Source organism: Anopheles arabiensis, chromosome 2 (genome assembly GCF_016920715.1).
Source record: "Anopheles arabiensis isolate DONGOLA chromosome 2, AaraD3, whole genome shotgun sequence".
Classification (NCBI taxonomy): domain Eukaryota; kingdom Metazoa; phylum Arthropoda; class Insecta; order Diptera; family Culicidae; genus Anopheles; species Anopheles arabiensis.
The window spans coordinates 90,213,734-90,235,567 of NC_053517.1; the positions used below are offsets into that span (position 1 = coordinate 90,213,734).

The following is a 21,834-nucleotide window of genomic DNA, read 5'->3' on the forward strand; positions in this document are numbered from 1 at the left end:
CCGGTGGGCTTTGGGGGCCACCGTAACCGTCCGACCGGTGCAGGGGATGGAATTAGAATGCAAATTAATATTATCAACCGCCGGACAAATGAAGTGACTCAATTATAATGCTCATTTACCGGTGCTGGACTCATAATGGGCCCATTCGCCCGCCGTCCCCAATCGTTCGATGGATAATTATCATCCACATCCACGCACCAGCACCGCACAGTTCACAAACTACACACTTTTCCTTTAGTTTGGGCCACAAACGGGCAAGCCACAAGATCGACCGACAACGGGCGTGCGGGTGTGAAAAGCCAAACACAAATCAACCCCCGGCGTGCGCGGTAGCGGTTGCGGTGCGTGAAATTTTCTCAATATTAAATATTCCATCCTCGGGACAGGAACTCGGTAGGTGGTGCGGCAGGCAGGGTACTCAAAAGATGAGATACTAATTCATCTCCCGGACAACTTCGTGACATCATTATCGCTCGAAAGTTGGTGGCAAAGGATCGCTCAAAATCGGAGCCTTATTTGTGCGTGAATCTTCAAACCATCGGCAGAAGCTGATGCCAATGCTTTCCACCACTTCCAGGGAGTGGTGAAGGCGCTCCGGTGCGTGCTGATAATAAATTCAAATCACAAAAACCACGCAACCTCAAACCAACACACGGCCCAGGAGCGTCGGCACCGCGGGGTTGGCGTCACCGGACCCGCTTCATTGTAGAGTGGCAAGGATTTAGCAAGCCCGGAAGCGAATTTCCTCTAGATCTCGAAAATCTCATTATCATCATCTCACCATCAACTGCTGGGCCATGTTTCGAATGCCACAAAAAAAATACAGGAAAAGACTATTGCTGAGTTTTTCGGTCACCGTTTACCACCGGCCGGGACAAGCCCAAAAGCCCCACTCCTCGATGGCAGAAGGGGCAAACACGGCAGAAGTTTATCATAATCGGGAAACTTAATTCCAAATTAATTTGATAAATTATTTATCAACCGGCTTCATCTTCCTTTCGTTACATCTTAATGCTCCGGCAATTATAGTCAGTCATCCGGCGCGAACGCTTGCAGGTCCAGTGCGAGCCTTTCGTCACCTTCGCGGGGGTCGCGGGCGGGCGTTGCGGCCCATCCCGGGAAGCCAACGCCCTAGGACAGGCGGGGGGGGGGCTTTTGTCAAGGGAGGGCTGTGTGCGTCTTTCGATTAGACGATTTATTCGTCCGCTGCTCCTCCGGCTGCTTATCTCAGGCTGCCCGGGCTCATTTCGTTTGTTGTGCTCGATTGCGATCCATTTGTGTGTGTGTGTGTGTTTTTTTTGTCCTTGTCGGGATGATTCGGAAGCTTTTCTCTCGATTGGTTTCATTTTCTTTGAGTAAGCACAACACCTTCCCACGCCCCTTGGTTGGAGGGAGAACGGGGGAGGCAAGAGGCTAATATTAAAGCCAAGCCACCGTGTTTATCATCAAACCATCAACGCACACTCAAACAAACACACCAATCAGTCTCCGGGAATGGGTGTGTGTAGCAGTAGCAACAGCAGCTAAGCGTAGCTACTGTCACCTTGCGCACGAAGCGAACGATACGCAATAGAAGCGGCAGGAGCGGAACGTACGGTGGCTCCATCTAGCTAGCAGCCCGAAGGAACAAACCGAGCAACGGGGCTGAAGTTCGCTTGCTTGGATTGAAAACTTGATCGAAGCGCCACACAGCTGTGTGGCAACGGCGGTAACGTTGTTTATTTGTTTTTCCAACACTCAGGGAAACTCCCTGCAGAGATAGAGCGAATGAGAGAGAGGGAGAGGGAACCGCAGTCGGTTGGAGCCTCTTGCCCGCAGTTCGCCTGTTTCCCCACTCCAGTACATCCCAGGGCCACATTGTTTTCCCATCAACACCAATATACACCCGGTACCTCGCGTATTGGTAACTCGGTAGCTCGGTCTACAGTATCCACATTCCTCCCCCATGCGCCTGCTCACCACCGTTGAGCTTTCCAACATTTTACAGCTTTCGTCGAACTGTACCGGCACCACAGCAAATCGGTGCTTGTTTTTCAAATCCGCAGGCGGTTTTGGTTTTGTCACACTTGCGGTGCAAAAAAGCCGGCGGAACAAAATCTCGGCACCTCTTTCAGCATCGCATCCCATCCACCCAACACGCCCGCTGCAACGGGCAACGATCGCTCGCGGACGTCTGAGAAAATCTTAATTTGTCGATTTCTTGCCAGCTGCAGGCTCTGCTCCCTCTGCTATCTTGCGCGCAGCCAATCTTTTCTTAAATATTTACGAGCGTATATTTATTTCCAATCCGGTAAGCGGCGCTAGAAAATCTTCTCCTGCAAGACAGCATTTGGCATTTCTTTTTCTTCAGTCCCTCCTCCCCTTCATCCTCGCACCTCGCTACCACATTTCTTCCGTTTGTTTCGCTTTTTCTCGCTCAACCAACAGCACCCAGCGACAACACACGTTGCTTTCAGCGTCAACGATCCAGGAGAGCGATAGGATTACTTCGTTCGATTGGCTTCCGAATGGCGCCGTTGCCTCAAGGACTAGGCACCTCCCCCCCTCCCCCTCCATTACCGCCGCTGGTACCGTGGGGAAAGGTGGAAAGATTTATTGCTTTTCAGCTACGTTGATTATTTTCCCTCGCTGCTTCTGTTCCGACCCGTTCTGGCCCGAGAATTTCCTCCACAAGCAGCGCAGTGCCTGTAGTAAGTCCGTCCTTTCTTTCTCGGCTGTTCGGTGGTGCGGGTGCGGGAGCGCAAATACGCAGCGGAAAACGAAGGGCCGGATCTATTATTGCTTCATCTATTTAGAGCACGATTTGGTGCTGGAAATTTTAATTCCCGCTCGTAATCTTTGCTGTCTCAGCTACTGCTACTGGATGGAATGGGGCCATCCAGCCTCCTGCTTGAGCACGAATGGCAGTCCCATTCCAGGGGAGCGCTGGAGAACGGAACTCATCATCTCACTAAATAAATCGCTATGCAATAACAAAAACAGCGCCGAATCGTTCCATTTATCTGGAAAGCCTTTCGCAAACCAGCTTCTTGTTATTTCTTGTGATGAATTTTGGGGAAATTTAATTTATCATTATAGTAATTATACGAAAGCTCTTACGCTGAATTTTGGTGTGCTTTTCAAGTGCTATTTTTCGGATTTTATTTCAATCAAAACCAACAAATCACAAATACCTGACCAACCTTTATTGTATTGCTTTCATCTTGCGTAATTTTGCTCTTTACACTGAACAGAACCGGACCTTACGGCGCTTTTTTGTGCCACGTACCGGCCAAGTATCTAGTCATAATTAACATCTAACTAAACCCCTTAACCTACCTACCTAATAGGGTGCGGAATGTTACATTTATGAGTGCTTAAAGGAGCGAAAAAAGGCCTCTAACCCTGTCCGGAGAGGAATTTATGACCAAAGCAGAGGGCGTGCTTTGCAAAGCCGACAAATTTAACAACAAAAAATCTAATTTTAGCATTCTATCCTTTCTTGCATGGTTAGAATTCTTGCGATCACTCCAGAGAGAAGGAAAGAGAGAGAAAGAAAGAGAGAGGACGGGGAGGTGAAAATAAATAAAATGTACATTAGCATAAACAAACTGTGCCGCACGCTGCCGCCGTGCGATTGTCAAAGATTATCGTGATTATTGAAGAAGGTAATTAGATTTTGAACGGTATCGCGTCAGTTTGAAGCAGTCCGATGCCAAAGGCAGCCGGGTGGAGGAGAGTAAGAGCGCCACGCAATACCCCACGTTCGCTTCTGAAAAACAAGTTTAATTAATTTCTCTACCGATCCATTTCAGCGGTCTGTGCAGTGCGAGGAGTATACATCGTGCAAAAGCCCTGGCTGGATGTCCCGTGCTGGCGGCAAGGGCAACAAACAGGAACAACGACGCGGTGCGTATGTGTGAAAGGTACTGCGCTAAGCTGGGCAGTTCTTCACCCCATCCGTCGCCCTCCACCAGGCGGCCTAATAATCGTGAAGTTAATTTTAATTAAATGGTTTTGCAAAAGACGCCCCTGAAAGCCTTGGCTTCATTAGATAGCTTCCAAGAAGTCGAGTTTTGGGAGCCGGAGGCATCCGGAGATGTGAGATGTGCTGGGGCACAGTGTCCCGTGATTCTTAGCACCGATGGATTTCAGTCCTTAAGCAGTAAAAAAGCATCGCTTACAGTGAGTATAGAAAACAGCACACCCAGCTACGAATACTGTATGGGGGATCTATTAACGAGCGATTTGCGTATCGCACTCGCCGGACACCCGAAATCAAGCTTCGGGGGATACTAGGCAGTGCTATTTTGGATTTTGGGTGGATGCTAAACCACTTGGTTGTTTGTGTTTGTTTTCTGCTCCACCTTTACGTGTTCTTTTTTCCCCTCGGGTTTTCACTTCACCTTCAGCTTCTTCAGCCCTTGGGCTTCACAGTAGTCCTGATACCAGCGCTCGTACCACAGCGCACTGTTCGTGACGGCTTTCTCCTCGCTGTAGATGGGCTCGTAGTCCAGATAGATCGAGGCCCGGATCCGATTGAACAGCATAATCGAGGACATGTAGGAGAGCATACCGCACGGCGAAACGGGCAGCCGGATTTGCGTGAACGGGTGCAGCGCCTTCACGATCAGCTCGAGCAGGAAGGCTAGGAAGTAGGACAGGAACAGCGGTATCTGGTAGCTGAAGGGGCGCAGCTTGAGCGTATCGTTCGCGCGCGAAATGCGCTGGCAGAAGCGGGTCGTATCCTCGATGCCGGACTCGTCCGTCACAAACACCGGATAGCCGGCGATGTTTTTCGCGTTCTCGACCAGTGCGTCCTTCGCGCGCACCAGGCACCAGGCCGCATTACCCGCGTAGATAATCTGCTGCTTGCCGCCGGGGCCGGCCAGCTTCGGGATGCTGCCGCCGAACTTGAGCGCTACCTTGGTGATGGACGGTACGAACCGCTCGTCGCACTCGCCAAACATTACCGGCGGCCGGATGGCGATGGTTTTCAGCTTCTCTGCAAGGGGGAAAAGTGGGAAAAACAACAACGCGCACACACACACATGGTATGGTCATTAGTAAGGTTGCTGTGACGATTAAGAGATGTTGTTTTTTTTGCTTTAAACATACGTTAAACTTCACTGGAAGTCTGGATTTCAGATTGAAGAGCCCCGTCTAAATTGTTTGGTACGTTTGTATAGAGATTTATGGGACAAGAGATATCGACAAGTTTTTCAACAATTAGTTTCCAGAAAAGCCTATAGTTCAGCGATGGGCAAAGTTTTTTTTATTTTCAAATCTTTCCCACCCTATTGATCTGAGCAGACTAAGAACTATTTTTGTAGGACTCAATACTAGTTCAATCTTCGTCTGCAAGTCCTGCTATTGATGGTACATTAATTAATTGAGCTCCGTTTAAAAGTTCTTGGATGACTATAGAAATAGCTCAATAAGAAACTACTTTACGAACACTCATTTTCAAAAATCAGAAAAAGTCAGAATCAGAATCAAAGGCTCTTTAATTCCTTCAATCCATCTCTGTATTATAAACTTACACAAAGGTCTCACGCTTTCTGCATTACCTTAAAGTTTGCTCATCCCTGACCTATACCATACGCGCCCAACTTGTGAGTGTGAGCATTAAATGTACGAAACCTTACGAATAGTTTGCAATAGTCATCGATACATAAATGGTCTTGGATCTGACATTAATCCGGAATGTTCTCATTATCTTTGTTCCTTGTGGCTCAGGAAAATAATGTGAAATAGTAGCTTCTTGTATCTTCTGAACATTTTGTTGAGTCTTTACATTTAAGACTCATTAAATGTTGCGAGTTATGGCCAGTTCACTCTCTTACTTTGTATCAACTTTTTAAGCCTCCAAGAATGCCAAGGCTCATGTACTATTTTTGATGGTTGTTTTTCTCTTCATAAAGATCACACCTTATTGCACATAAATTATAATTCCTACCAGCGCAGGTGCATTGCAAGAAAGAAAGAGTGAAAGGCATCCCAAGCATCTCATTCAATCGCAAATTAACCTCACATTAACCTTCCCCCCCCCCCCTTTAGGACCGCCCTTTTCTCTCTCTCTGACTCTGCCCCCTTCCCCCTCCAAACGCTTACCACCGTTCGCCAGGTCGGTGTCGTTCGCCTCAATTGCAAGACACTCCGCCCGCCACTTGGAGGACGCGTAGCCCGGTATCTGGAAGTCGCTCTCCTTCGCCGGGACCTTCGTCTTCGGTTCCGTCTGGTTGCAGATGATGGTAAAGTTGGCCTTGCCCAGGTACGGTGTCATGTGGATGAGACAGTCGCTGGCAAAGACGAGCCGGGGCACGCTGTACCGGCGGCACAGTTCGATCACCCGCGCCGTCCCGTCCACGTTGACGCGCTGCAGCTCGCCATAGTTCGGCGGAAAGTCGAAGTTCATGTACGCGGCCAGATGAAACACGCAGTCGACGCCTTCGAATGCGTGCTCGATCGCTTTCGCGTCGCAGATGTCGCCGACGTACGAGACAACTTTCTTGCTCTCGGTGTGACCTTGCGTTGCAATGGTAAGAAAGAGGTAAAAAGATAAGCTTAACGCGGCGAGAGCATAGCGCGGCAGATGATAGGGTACAGAGGGCAATCACTACGTACCGAGCCGATTCTCGTAAGGGTTAAGGTCGAGCACTCGTATTTCGCCAACCTTGCTGTCCCGCTCCTGCAGCACCCTGATCAAGTGCTGTCCATAGAATCCGGAACCGCCTGCAAAGGAAACCGTGAGCATGAAATGAGAGAATTAAGACATGCCGCAGCAATGTAAGAGGACGTTAAGTAGTGTGTTTAAGTCATGCGAGAATGTTGTACGATGTCAGCTTTTAATGTCTGTTTCGCTGTTAACTCGAACAGCCATCAGACCTACACGCGCGCAATTAAAATTGCTATCAAAAGCATTTCCATTGCCATTCCAAGCAATCGCGGTGAGGCTACATTGCTTCGTAAGTAATCTTCTGCATCACCTTGCCAAGACCTTCTCATCGCTGATTGGGACAGCCACGCTTCAAACCCACGCCTCGATGGCCCAAATTTAGGCACCTAAAAATCATTGACCGGCAATCAACTGTCAACGAACGGCTCGTCACCTCCGCAACCTCCTTTTGGAAGGGTACCGTGGTGAAAAACAATCCACTCATCCTCTAAACATGAGCCCATCCCCCACCATCCCAAACAAACAGACAAACAGAACGCAAAACGTAACGAAATACGTCCCCAATGGGGTCAGCAAACTCTACTTTATAGTGAGGACCGGGGGGAAGGGAAAGGACCATCAAAAGGATGCACCATCTTTCCCCGTCCGCCCTCCCACCCCAAAATGGGGTCGAGGAAACGAGAACTCTTCTGCCGCCCGCAATCATAAACCTCCACCCGCACCCGAAAACACGGACACCGATGTTGCGCAGCAGAATGAAACTAAACTGCTGACTGCAGGGAAATGCTTGTCTAGGCAACAAGCGGTGAGAGGCTACGCCGACGCGTGGTACCATGGTGGCTTTGGGAGGTTGTTTGCCGACGGTAAACAATTTTAACGTAACGCAGTGTGCCGCTTCCGCTTGGCGGCCGATGGCGCTGATGGTGCGGACTTCCTACCCCATGCCAGCAAATCATGCAATAGCACAACCGAAAACGAAAGCAAAAAATAAACCCCCAACAACAACATGTCCTAAAATTGTTTGTTACTCACACGCAGGAGACGGCCGGTGTGTTGTATAACTTTTTTTTTTATTTTAGTTTGACAATAAACTTCGCTCGGTATATTGGGGATGAGGAAACATCCGATCAGATATGAAATAACTTATGAGGAAAGCAAAACAACAGCAAGAAGCTCAGAGATTGTTGAAGAATCCTCATTTGTTGATTGAAAAAGGTCAATTATTTTACTTCTGATTTATATCTTACCACATTTTTTTTGCATTTCGTGGACCTCTCTAATCTGTCTAGCACAGGCTGGGGCTGGTTATTTCTAACTAATTTTTACTTCTAATAAGGCGCAAAACCCTTATTGTTCTTGCGGATCGGCCTTCCAGGCAGCAACATTAGCCCTTCTGTTTTTCTAGATGTGCAATCGTTCAAACGTACTCTCCAGGCTTCTTTATCTTCAATTAATCTACATAAACTTGTTCAATAAACTGGTTATCTTGGAGCATCAAATTGCTTGTTTTAACCTTTTGCTGTTTTGTCACTACAAAATGTTCCTTGCCAAATAGCCTTGTCCAAAACATACCTAAAGCTGACTATCTGCGAATTACACACTTGAACTTTCAAACCTATAACCTAGTGCAAGAGTCTCCAAACTATGGTCCTCGAGAGTCTGTAGTGCAGCCTGCGATGACTTTGTAAAAGTTAAAATTATAAGTGTATTTTAGTGACTAAATCAATAGAAATTTACACTTCTACACTTCAAAGACAAAAATCGAGCTCCAATAACAGATACTTGATTTCGCTTGCAATTAATTTTACAATATTATTCGTACTGTAATCGCGCAACCATGCATATGTGTTTTCTAACACTTCAATTCAATAACGCAGCACCACAGAAAACCCACAAATGAGGACATTCATCATTTTTCGCAAATGTTGCGATCCCTCGTACGAGAATATTTTCCCAGAAATCGTACCAATCACACGTATCATCCGCCATCAAACGATCATCGAACCCTTTTACAACGATCATCCACCACGATACACGATTGCTCTACACTGGTACGGTATCCTTACTCTGTCCTGTGCGCATCCGACAGATGTAGCACAGAAAATGTAGAATTTTTTACATCAATCACATCCAACCACAAATTCGCCGGAAAGGAGGAAAAAAAACACCGACCAAGAATTACCGATCCACCACGCAATCAAATAAATCAAATCCCTAGTTAATGCACCGCCGACCAGCTCTACCAGCATGACGCAAACGAGCCCTCGAGTTCAATCGTGCAAGGGTGAGATGTGTTTTTTCTTTTCCTTTTTCTCGGTTTTATTCCACTGTACCGTGTACAGTTGGATACAGTAGCGCTGAATTTGCGCGAATTAAAATGAAACTCCGGTTTTGCTAGTACGGTGTTGCCACTGGCAAAGGTGGGAAGTGATGTGAGCAATGAAAAACAAAACATCAAAATCGACATAATCCACCGCAACGGTGCCATACAGAATTCAATTAGAATTGTGAGGATTCAGGATATTGTATTGTGTTCAAAAGTATAATGTGCCACACGTGCACAGTTCCGTCCATCAATCCAGTGCATCAAACAGTAAACCAATTTGGGACAGTTTCATCAAAATCTGGTTCTGTTTCTTTGTGCGTGGTTCTAAACGAAATTGCTGTAACTCAAATGAGTGAGTAAGCCGTAATTTGAACAGGCATTTTGCTCTTCTCGTGATTTAAACAACGATTGATAATATTCGTTTATTCAAAACTATACGATTTTAGTTAATTCTTTAGATCCGCATTATGTCAACGTCTATATAAGAAAACTGGTTGGATCCGTCCCTCCATGGTAAAGGTTTAAAATAACTATGCAAGGAATCCAAAACTTTTGTAATGATTCTATAAAAATAAAAATATTAGTCATGGAATAATTCTATTAAAATAATTTAGCATTCCCATTACCATCTCTTTTTGCTTTCTCCTTTACATCCACTTCCATCGAAAATAGATGCTTTTATTGTCAAATGGAGGATTATAAACAGTCGACACGGCCGTGACCAACTCAGTACAGCTTAATACAACAAGCTATAACGTCTGCTGGGCGCTACAAAATGATGTCAATCATTGTGAAATTAAGGTATTCATTGAAAAAAAAAACAAGATAATGTCATATTATGAACATTAATATTCCTTTACAGCAGCACCATATTGGCCATTATAATGGAACGTGCCTTAAGCTCCACGTTCAATTGCAGTAACAATTGGTGCATACTGACCGACTGGAATCCATCAGAGGAAGGCTTTTCCATGCTGCAATATAAACCCACGGATACAGAAATCATTTCCCTAGACAATCTCACCATACCCGAAATGGGTAACCAGATTTGCCAGGAAATGTCAAAGTGGTTTAGTGAAATTACAATCACAGAATCTCACATGCTTAAGTGGATTTCAGTATCAGAAGCATGTCGCATAGCCGGTCTCAACGTTCTAAACTCATCCGTCATTTGGTTTTGCTTTGAAACGAATACCTACTTAAAGCAGCTTAAAGTAGAACGCAGTCCACTAAACCTAATTCCGGCGACGCTGCACCATCTGCCCAACCTGGAGCGTGTTGAGTTTCTTGCAACGGCTATCGTCAGCATTGATTTCAGCATGTTTTGCACCCTCCAGAAGCTAGAGCGTGTAGGTGTGTGCAATGGCAAATTGGCTCACCTATCCGGTCCGACTGCTGAAACAGAGTGCAGCAAAAGTGGTCTGGAACAGATTTACCTCAATCGAAACCGCCTGAGGCACATAAATTTAGACATATTTTCGCCCTTCACAAAGCTGATTCTGTTACATTTGAATTTTAACGAAATTGAGAACCTCACCGGTCAACTCACCAACCCGCAAATGAAGACCCTCCAACTAGCTCACAACCATTTAAAGGTGGTCGATTTCTGCGGCTGGACGGGCTCCAAGCTTCCAGAGCTGGTTCTGGCGTTCAACAATCTAACCCGAGGACCGGGCTGTTTGTACAACATACTGGCCAAAACGCATAATGCCAATAAATGGGCAGAATTATTCTATCGTTAGTTTTGTTCGAGTATTGTTTTAATTTTTAGTTCACTTGTCAACTACTTAGTAAATACTTTATACTTGTTCATGCTTCAATACAGCTTTGACCATTTGACTTACGAAAATATGTACATTTTATATCGAAACATGTGTTAGCTACCCATGGAAAATGTATGCTAATGACTATTTCTGTCAAATAACCAAAATTCTTTTAAAAAAAATCAATCAGAATATACATATTAAATTACCAACTTCATGTTTACCTGTACTCCGGAAGAGTCCAAATATTACCCACAAAACCTCCAAACCTTCGCACCAAAACCTTCTAAAATTGAAACAGTGACAAAAAGCCGGCTTATTTATCATTCCTTATTATCTTTACAGCCCGCATTACATTCACACCCTTTCACGTTTCAATTGACCCAGCGCAATAGCAACGTGCCTTAATTGAGCAGTACGCACCGCTTGACGCGCTCACCCACCGCAGCATGTTAAATACCCTCCAATTGCATATCAATAAATTGACACGACGCTGCTAATAAATGTGTGTATTAAATGTTGGGCAAACAAACTGGCCAAAAGCCCGAATTTTCGGTGCAGGCTAAAGCGCATTCGACAAAATCGTGTCCTTCCCAAACCCCGGCACCGATGCGCCGAAGCTTAAACCAATAATGGGCCCGGGCGAAACAGGACAGCCAGACAGCACACGGGTGTGACGAATCCGATTTTATTCCCGCCTAACTTTTCCCACTCGAAGAGTGCACGTTGCCACACGCTGCTCCCAATTTCCCCACCGGCAAACAGTTTTCACAACTTCGCCATCGATGGAGTCGCTTCCGACAGCAGCACAACAGCAACAGCATCAGTTTATCTGTGAAAGTAAACACCAGCGCACCAGTTCAGTGGAAGCAGTCTTACCCATGTACCTCCACCACCACCACCACCACCATCAGAGGAGCCGGGACAGGGTGGAAAATGTTGGTAGTGCGTTGGTAAACGTGGAGGGGCCAAAGCTCGACTACTTCTGCCAGCGAGCGAGATTTACGGAGGCGCATCAAACCGGCAAAGTACACAAACACAAGCGCTAAAGCGTAGTGAAAATGCGTTCACTTTTCCTCCGAGAAAGGGGAATGTGAAACGGTTTGGAAATCGGAAGGAAAGAGCCCATCCGTTCCGGCTCGTCCTGCCCGTAGTCGTCGTGCCATCGGGCGCGTCGCCAATATTACAGATTCATTATGTTGATAGAATCATCATCATCGTTTTGATTTTGTATTTACACATAATTTGAATTTTAAATAAACCGCTCACCGGTGCTGCCGGAGTGCGCTTGCGACGGTCCCTGGGCCGGATCCGATTGCCGAACCGTTCCGTACCGTGTTTCGTTTGCCCGTGCGTGCTACAAAAGCCTATACACTTACTGGCTGGATCGGCAAACGTTCCCGTTTTGCCTCATGCTGCTCTGCAGACACGCGGTGGAAACCATTTTCGAAACCATTCCTCTTGCGAGCGCCGGAAATCTATCAACTCAAATCAACCACCGGCTACGGGCGGGTACGAAGCTACTGTGATTCTACCGCTCCGTGGGGCAGGGAGGGTGAAGTGTTTCTCAAAGCGTCCGCTTGGGACGGAGCGCGTAGCGGTTCAATGGGAGGCAAGCGTGCACGAGTGTCGATCTTTAATCCTTGACTTGTCCTGCTGTGAAGCGGACTGCCAGCAGTGACAGTAGTAAATGAGAAACTGTCTGCTGAACTGTACTTGCTGCCAGCAGCACTCGTGGGCACACGGGAATTGATATGCTAATTTCGCTCGTCACACGCACGATAGTGGTGAAATGGTGGAATCGGTATTGTTTTTCCGCCCGGGTCGGGTAGATGGCGAGAAACGATGGTGCGATTTATTCGTATGCTAGCCATTGCCACGGGATATGGAAAGGTTGTCAGAAGGTTTATAATATAAATCAAGTTTAAGTAAAGTGCGACAGGATGAAAACTAGCCAAAGAGCTTTGAAGCGGAGCGAGCTGAACAGTTGTCGGTAAGATTTTGAATTGTTTGATTGAATTTTTCAATTCTTTGTCTTTCTGCTGCAACTAGTTCTTAAGGGTGAGTTCTTATCCGCTCTAGATTATAATTCAATAATACTTAACAGATTGTCTTAACATAATCAAGTGCACTTTGTCAGGAGGATCAGAAATGACCAGGATCAATGCGCGATGCTATCAGCACATAACGCTTACATGTAGGTATTAATATTTAAAAGGCAATGCCTGCTAAAGATCTTGTAACCTTTTTCAGAAATTATTTTTCAAAATTTAAACGGATAATCTACCATAGCTTTTGAAGAGATCCACCCTAAATTTATCTCACGTAGTTGGGTAATCTTTCCAACAACTACTCGAGACCGTAGAATGAATACTACATAATTGTATAATTCCACATTTTAATCGAGGAATGATCATGTTCAACTAAATATTTTGAAGTATTGGAAATACTGTTCCATTAGACTGTTTTATGTCATAGATTTGACCCGGGACAAGCCATAGATGAAGTTGGTTCTCGCTAAAATTGTCCCTGCTTGCCAAGGACTAACTCCAGTTCAGTAGTATGTACTAATAAGTATCATACGACTTTTTACGTGCTTGGTACATGTCTTGTAGAAACTTTATTAAAATAGGAGTACAAATGTAAACCTACAATGAAAATTTGAAGTTTACAATAACAATAGTTTTTTTTTTAAGTTACGAAAGGCTTGTAGAGTAATGTATCAAAATTTCTTTCAATGGTTCGTTCTGCACTATTTTTGTCCAGATAACGGAAGCTAAGAACATCATTAGTTATAAAACAAGTTCCTCTGATTTATGTCACACGCTGTTCATTTATCAACCGGGGCTTAACGAGTCAGTAAAATTACGCTCAATGTCAAAGGTTTGAAAAATGGTCGAACCGTGGCACGTCAAATGAAACAATCTATTTAAGATGAACCACTAACGTCGAACGCAACACTGCTCCCCAACTGCTCACCATTTCAATCAACTGACTGGTAAAAGACGATTAACAGCGTGATGACAAACGCGCTTAATCCCTGCCCGCTCGAAACTTTATTTTTCTTTCACCGCTCAAAACCAAACTGATCGATATTGGGAGGCGCAAACCAACTGTACCGGCCTCAACTCAATATCATCGTCTCCAGCCAGCCTAACTGGGAGTGGTAGGAGTGCGAGAAAAATGCAAATTCTGTCATCTGCCAGGCCAGTCGATTTTCCACTTTCGCTCGATTCGTTTGCGCGTACATTCGCGCGAAACAACAACAACGTTCGTCGCACGAAATAAAGCACCAACCAAAAACGGCAAACGGAAGTCGAAACGGCGGTGGCCACTGTTTATCTTTCCCCGATTCCGGATTTTCACTGGAATATATTGAATTTAAGCAAAACCGGTGTGAGGTTTCGGTGCGACACCGGTTTCCCAACCACACGGTCAGAGTCAATCCGTGGCACACTCACACCTAAAAATAGCAGCCACCGGTACCCGGCCCGGGATGAAAGCAGAAATTAAACAAAATCAGCGACAGTAAGCTTTCGTTTTTCTGTTCATTTTTTGTGTTTTCTCTTGAGAGAGAGAGAGAGTGAGTGAGACGAACACGTGCCACGTGTTTGGAGACAAGCGGCGTTACTTTACGGCCCGGTGCACAAACCCGGCCGGGGGAGGGCAAAAATGAACAACTTTTCTTACGCCCAGATAGAGCTTTTTCCCCTGAATCTCTCTATTTATCTGCCTCAAACAATCTCCAGCCAGCCACCGTACCGCCCGGAATGGTGAAAAACGGATCTCGCTAAAACATATTCTTCACCGCGTGTGCGGCTGCCCGCCCGCCTGTAGCAAGCGTGAGTAATGAACGTTACCAACTATAGGCAGCAGCGAGAAAAATCTACACGTGTGCACACGTTCTACGTCACGCACAGCCCGTGCAAAAGTCCCATATACACATCAGGCCCCAACCGGGGGGTCGGAGTGAAAAATTAGGAATTTCGTTATTAAATTTCCACCCAGTCACGTTTTCGACTTATCAGATTTGTTCGACATCGACGGACTCCCCTTTCTACTGCTGTTGCTACGAAAGGTGTTAAATGTTTCATCGTGATGGCATTCTTTACGATGACAACGGTGTAATGTGCGCCCTTGTAACGGGGAGGAAGGCGATCTAGGTACACATAAAAACTCACCCACACACACACATACATGGAAACTGTAGCGGCAAAGATTTATAGATTGTTGAAAATCATACCACAACTCGGCGAATTTTTAGCAATTTAATTCAAACTCTGTCAGCAGTACGCCTTTCTGTCGAAGGTATGGGATCAATTTTTGGGATCATTTTTTTTTTAATTTTTGTTTTTGTTCAACATCTGCCACTTGCTTTTCTACCTTATTCTTTTTCCATCACGCTTCGCATTCATTTCCGGCACCATCCATTCATCAATAACCTGGTGCAGGGGGTGTGCATGAATGGTTTGTCGTGTCACTAACGATGAAAAATGATTAACATTCTTTTCCAGTGAAGTGTTGTTGCGTTGTACGGAGCGCAGGGTTTGAGCCGGGTTAAAAGATTACTGTTGCAAAATGGTTTGTAAAACTTGTAAGTAAAATAACCGCGCTAGAGTAGAGGCACGTGTGTGCGTGTTGCTTTATTCAAGATGCTGCATGAAATTTTGTTTTATTTTATGCTTTCCTTTTTCAGAGCGCTTCAAGAAATATAACTACCGACGAAGTCGATGCTATAGTAGGACATTCGATGCCTATCTATTTTGATGCTCCAATCGTCATCTCAGAATCAACGTTTTGCGTCGTCACCTTTAATGAACCTTGAGCAGGCAACAAGCATGAAGTTCATCGATACCGATGTGTAAAATTAGTGCGAATTAAATGTATAACATAAAACAACCATGTCGATGTTACTATACTACTATATAAAACTGAACAATACAAAAACATGTCAAAATGATTAACAACTTAACTTAACAACTTACAAAAATATGAGACCGTTTTGTTTTAACACAATTAGTTTAACAACTCTTTACTCTTTACAAATAATTTGTTCTTTTCAGTTCGCATATGCCGGACGCATTCGCTCAGCAAACAAGTCACTACACACATCCACAATACCGTTGAACTTAAGAAGAGAACTATCTTAAGGAGGTTGATATTTCAGATTAACACGATAAGCAATGATTCACAAAGACACCCAGCTAGCCGTAAATAAAGCAACTTTAAATGCGCGGTCTCAGCTGTACCAAAACCTGTTCTGAATCAACCAGCTGGGAAGCGGTATTGGACAGGCCCTCAGTAAACCAGCTTAAAAACGTTCCAGAATGATTTCAGCTACCAAAAAGGGCATTGCTGATCACTGAAGATGTCGCAATGTCTTAGCAGTTAAGGAACACACTACCACACAGAGAGTTGTATGACCGATGTGCATCAAGGATGAACATTATGAGATATATAAAAATATCTATTAATAGTACAGATATATACATACATTTCAAAATTGTTTAACAATCAGAATAATTAGTTGACTTAAATGTGTACCAACGCCTTTAAGCAATTAAAGACTGATTTAAAAAAATGTTATAAAACGGACACCGACGTCAAAATAACGCCCAATTCCAGTTCAACTTGATCTTGCTTGTAAGCTCGAAACTCCAAACTAAACGATCAACTTTCATCATCAAAACTAGTTCAAATGTCGGAAATTTTATTATGCAACAAAACGAAAGGTCCCGAAGAAAAGTACGAGCTTCTTGCTATTTCGTTAGAGATAGTCAATAAAATCGGCCTAAAAATAAACAGGTTTAGAAAAGTACTATATTTAGTAAACCTATTTAGATCTTAGAAACAGTACTTTTGCTGTAAAACTGATGACAAATAAATTCAATTTTTTTGAATAGCATACGATCCTCACTAACACACACACACTGGTTATAAATATTCACTTTTGTGAACAACTCTTCTGCTAGCTGATGGTGTGCAAATCTTTCCTTCCGCTGACATTCAGCAACCATTCCATCGTGTTGCAAAACACCCCCCATTGCATAGGCAATATCATTTTACGCAACGCAAAAGGTGACTTTTCGTATATGGTCGAATGAACGAACGAAGGCGTTATTGGCGAGCTTAGAGCCAATTCGAGCCCACCAAATTCCAACCAAAATATATGAGATAAAATTAAAATCAACCCGAAAACTGCTCACCCGTGTGTGTATGTGTGTGCATGTTTCGTAAACGTTCGTCTCGAACGCTTCATCTCGGCTTTGGTGGTGTTGATTTAGTAACAGCGTTTCACCAGCGGAAAGAAACGTAGCGTCCAACAGCCAGCGAGCTGGTCCTAAGGTTGTTTTAGACGGCAAACCTGCTCGAAGCTCGGCACCATCGTCATCAGTTTTTGGGGATAAAATAAGAAGTGAAACGAAGCGCACGATTAAGAAATGTATCCAATACACCATCGACTGACCAGCACGGAGAGAAGAAACCGGTGGTGAGCGAAAGCCAATCTCAAAACACAAAACAGACACCGAAAAGCCTAAAACGCGTATCTTGTATGCATTAACCAGCCGCAACGCTAGTCGGGCGGAAGCAGGAATCGACATTCAGAAAAATGCGTTGCGTCTGAGCCACGTGCTTGCCCGAATGGGGTTGATCCAATATGGACTTTTGTTGGCCATTGTACGGTAATGGCAAACATTTTAGACAAGAAAAAAGCGAAAGAGCGAGTGGTGATGGTGAGACTGTTTAGTTGGGAAATTTGGTCCATATCTCCCACTAACCTCCACAAGCAGGTGATAGTGAACTCTGGACGTATTATGGGAGATGTGGCCATTTTTACCTCCGACCGTAATTTCTTACGCACCAGCAATCGGTCCAATCTTTCGTCATGCAATATTACACACACGAAAAAAAAACCCTTTCGCCCTTTGTGGACGTCGTGTCGCGCAGACAACAGCAACAAAGCGATCACAATTAATTCGCTTTCTGTTCAGCGTAAAAGCTTCGCAAGGTCAAACTTTTAGGGCGGGCTGCTGATGATGGTGAATTTGTTACGAGAAACGAGATTGCGATGGCAACAGAACTGAGGGCTTGTGAATTGATATTGTGACAGGGTCACTAGTGAATTTGGATGTGTTTTCTCATCATTTCGAGAGGTTCGTTGTTTGATCAGCGAAAAGAGCATAAGAGGCGAGCAATCGATCGTATCGAGCAAGTCATTAATCATTCGTTTTAAGCAGTCGCTTAAAACGGACAGTTGATTGCATAAGAGTAGAGCTTATTTTAAACCGAACGATCGGTGAGCAGCAGAGATACACTAACAAGTGGCCGGAACAAATAAATGCTTAAAATTTAAGCTTGCATCAATCGAGAGACACTATGAGGATCACTACATACCTGTAACAAGCACCACTTCCTTCTTATCCATGTTTTCGCGTCAATTGGTTGCTTTCGGATTCACACACAACACTGTCCGGTCTGGTGACGCACAAGAGCACTATCAAGATCTTCAGTCACAAATAAAGGGGCATCAATTTTCACCCGCTGCTGTTTGCAGACGTTATTTGACCGAAAAATAGCTCAAAACATACGGTCAGTTCACATAACTCGTTGACACGTCTTCACTCACTGCGGACTGGCTTGGTATAGGGATGGAGGAGAAGCTGGTAGCTGCACACCACAATATTGCACAATCACACCCACCCACCCCAAACAAAGGGAGAGTTGATGGAATGAGAGAAAAACAAAGAGAGAAAGAGAGGGTGGAGATCAATATTCAACACTATCAACAAGAGCAAAACAACTTCACAAACGGTGGGCGTGTACGATGTAATTTGGTGCCAATTTTCCAAACTTTCCCAAATAGAAAAACACGTGTAACACTCAAAGATAACCACGAACACCCATACACACACAATTAAAAGCGTTAACGATAACGCACTAAAAACCGACGATGGAATTTCTGCCACCCTCAAATGCTTTGAATTTATGATCCACTTTCGGTACAACTGCCGCTATATTGCTGACTGTGCCTCGCAGAAAGCAGAAAGGGCCCACCCTGGCATGCAAAGCAAACTATTTGTTGCTGACGGTGTGCTTACACTGCTGCGCCGAAATACGCGTCCAAGTTACGGGCCGTCAACCGGTCAACTGATCCGACCGATGGCGACGAACCCTCGTGATCCGTGATCGCGAAGAAGTTATACATATTATTTCGGCCGTGTCTCCTTTGTCTGGTTCGCTGTCTGGGCGATATCACTCTCGGTGTGAGCATTTTGGGTGGTGGGGGAGTAGCCACCAAGATCGAACAGCCGAACGAAAGGGAACGCACAAAGACACACACACACCCCGAATGTCATACGATCGGTAAGCCGTGCCAAGCGCAAAAGGGGAGAGTTGGAGCTTTTGCCGTTATCATCAGCCTCCCCATTGTCCGCCAGATTCACGCCGTAAGGGTGAAGAAATGTAGGGCCTCAACTCTCAAGGTGGTTGTTTGTTAGCGTTGTTTTGTCTCTCCGGCCATGCTGTGAACGTGATCTGCCTCAATCACGGAGGGTCGCCACCACCGCCACCGCGCTATCATTATGCAACGGCGATCGTCGAATTTGCCGCTCCAGCTTAAGAAGCTCGTGTGACCGAGCGGAAGCAGTTGCGATGGTTTCTTTCTTTATTTTGGGTTGCCGAAGGTGTCGGTGGTGAGTGTGACTGTGTCGGCTTTTGCTCTTCTTTCCCGCGCTATGTTTGCATGATATACTTTCGTTAATGGATTTACCAATTTGCACATTTTATTTTTTCTTTTGTTTTGCCGATGCTGAGACTCTTTCTTTCGATTGTTTTAAGGTGGATGAGCTGTTGTAATTATTTCTTTTTGGTATGTTTGATGAGTTTTTTTGCTCTGTCTCTTGTATTATGCTTTCATTGTTTGCTTTTGCTGGGTGAACGCATTGAACAGCTATGTTTCTTGCTTCTTTTCTTTGATTCACCTTTTCTTTACAATGTTGCGGTTTAATTATGTTTGTGTTACTTTATTTAAATATCTTTAAATTTAATTGATTACCGGCAGTATATATATATATATACGTTATTATATTGTGCATTTACTACTTACTGTTCAGCTACGTGCTTTTAAATTTAAAAAATGAGTAAACAATTGGGCAGATCTATTAAATTACACGATCATTTGGTTGATATGATGTTGTTTTGTTTATTTGTTTTTAGTCATTCCGTTTCGTTGACTGTTGAAATTTTGTTACTAATCCTATATTTCTAAAATTTCAATGATTCTCTTCCCTGTTGTTTATTTATTTTTTCAAGCTTATGCAGTGTTACATACTTATAACATGCTAAGCTTATGAAATTATTTTATTTTAAACATTAAGTTTACAGTATTCTGGGTTTGTCATTTGTTAGATGTAATCGGTGAGTAGTGCACCGACCGCTATAGACGCACATCGATCATCCTCGCTGGATGCTATGACAGCGAGATCAATAGGACAGGTGTACGCGTCAGACCGATAGCGAGGACAATGTATGTGTGCGTTAGACGGAAGATAAAAAGCGAAGCACGCGGTTCAGGCAAAGAGCAATTGTGAATTATAAAGATAAAATAAAAGTGAACTAAATTGAAATATTATCAAACATCATTGTTTTTCGTTGTTTTATCAAAGAATATTTGATGTTGTTATTGGTACCACTATTTATTTTATCATAATATGTGGAAAACCACGTAAAATGTTGCATTAAAAATATATTTAAAAAATAGAAATATATTAAATGATTTCCCCAGATGTTTGGTTGCTTCCTATCGTTTTTTTTTAATTCATTCCCTTGGTTTATTGGGCATAACCCATACTTTTTTGGTTCAATTGTAATGATGTCCAATGGGACGATACCAATAAAACGTGTTAAGGATCCAAAAATATCTGGGAAACGGTAAATCAATTGTGATACGGAAAAAACTACGGATACCCACCAATAAATTGTGAGATCCCCTGTAACAAGTCATTCTTTCCAAACATTTCCTAAAAAAAAGTAAATAAATAGCTGTGGTATAGGATATAATCTCAGGAATCCGCAATGACAAAAGAGTAAACCGAATCTAACATAAATACATTTAAAGCATTAAACTTAAAAAAAAACAATACAAAAACATAGTTCTAGCAGAAACGCTTTTGTTGTCGCGTTGTTGTTTTCCAATTCATTCATACATTTCAAGATCATTCATTTAAATAAAAAGCAGTTTTAAAAGACACCGCTAGATCACTTTTTAACAATTAAAATTTAAAATATCGTTTCACACTGCACTTCCCGCTGTTTTCTTAATCGAACGAGCCTTTCTTACTACGAGCCTTATAGTAGAAATCAATAAATAAGCCTAGCTCATTACTATCGCAAACACATAACGAAATGCAGGACCTCTCGCACACTGTCCACGCTATAACAACGGATAACACAGCACATGCAAATTAATGAAACGCATACAAGGTTAACCGGTTTCACAAATTGTAGCAGCGGATGTTAATTGCCAAATACACGAAACGAGCAATTCAATACATCACTTCCCACGCCCAAAAGGTCACCCGCTCGTGCCCTTTCACAGCACTATCACACCCGTTTAAATTCAAAACACTAACCCAACTACCAGCATGTACCGAGCATGTACCGATCATAATAATCCCAATAATTTCACACACTAAATGATCAAGTTAATCATGCCAGCGGGCAGGGAATCGCCAAATACGTAGTCTCATCCCTTTGTATCCGCACGCGGTATTAGCACCATTTTCCGGTGTATCTTCCCAATCGTGTGTGTGTGTGTGTGTGTGTGTGTGTGTGTGTGTGTGTGTGTGTGTGTGTGTGTGTGTGTGTGTGTGTGTGTGTGTGTGTGTGTGTGTTTGGTGTGTGATGCTTTAATTTTATTGCGAAATAAATCATCCCCGCTCCTAACGCCACGCTCCCTTTGAATGATTCTTCCCCCAAAAATTCTAATCCGGTTGGCTTCGTTTGGCTAATATTTTTCGGAAATTTGCATTCATCCCGCGAAAAACCGCAGGCGCAACAGCGCAACATCACAACACACCACTTGCGGG

The 21,834-nt window shown here is 44.1% G+C and overlaps 1 protein-coding gene across 2 annotated transcripts; it reads right to left on the reverse strand.

Moving 5' to 3' along the window:
- Nucleotides 1-3,178: 3,178 nt before the first annotated feature.
- On the reverse strand, nucleotides 3,179-18,900 carry LOC120897593 (3 beta-hydroxysteroid dehydrogenase/Delta 5-->4-isomerase). 2 transcript variants are annotated; one of them, XM_040302583.1, is made up of 5 exons: nucleotides 18,847-18,900; nucleotides 18,143-18,415; nucleotides 6,607-6,714; nucleotides 6,094-6,507; nucleotides 3,179-4,984 (listed from the first exon to the last, which is right to left on the reverse strand). In XM_040302583.1, the coding sequence occupies exons 2-5, from the start codon at nucleotides 18,171-18,173 to the stop codon at nucleotides 4,377-4,379; spliced, it is 1,161 nt and encodes a 386-aa protein (XP_040158517.1). In that variant the 5' UTR covers nucleotides 18,174-18,415; nucleotides 18,847-18,900; the 3' UTR covers nucleotides 3,179-4,376. The 2 variants fall into 2 exon arrangements, with proteins under 2 accessions (XP_040158517.1, XP_040158518.1); XM_040302584.1 differs by having other exon boundaries at nucleotides 18,143-18,875.
- Between the last annotated feature and the right edge of the window lie 2,934 nt (nucleotides 18,901-21,834).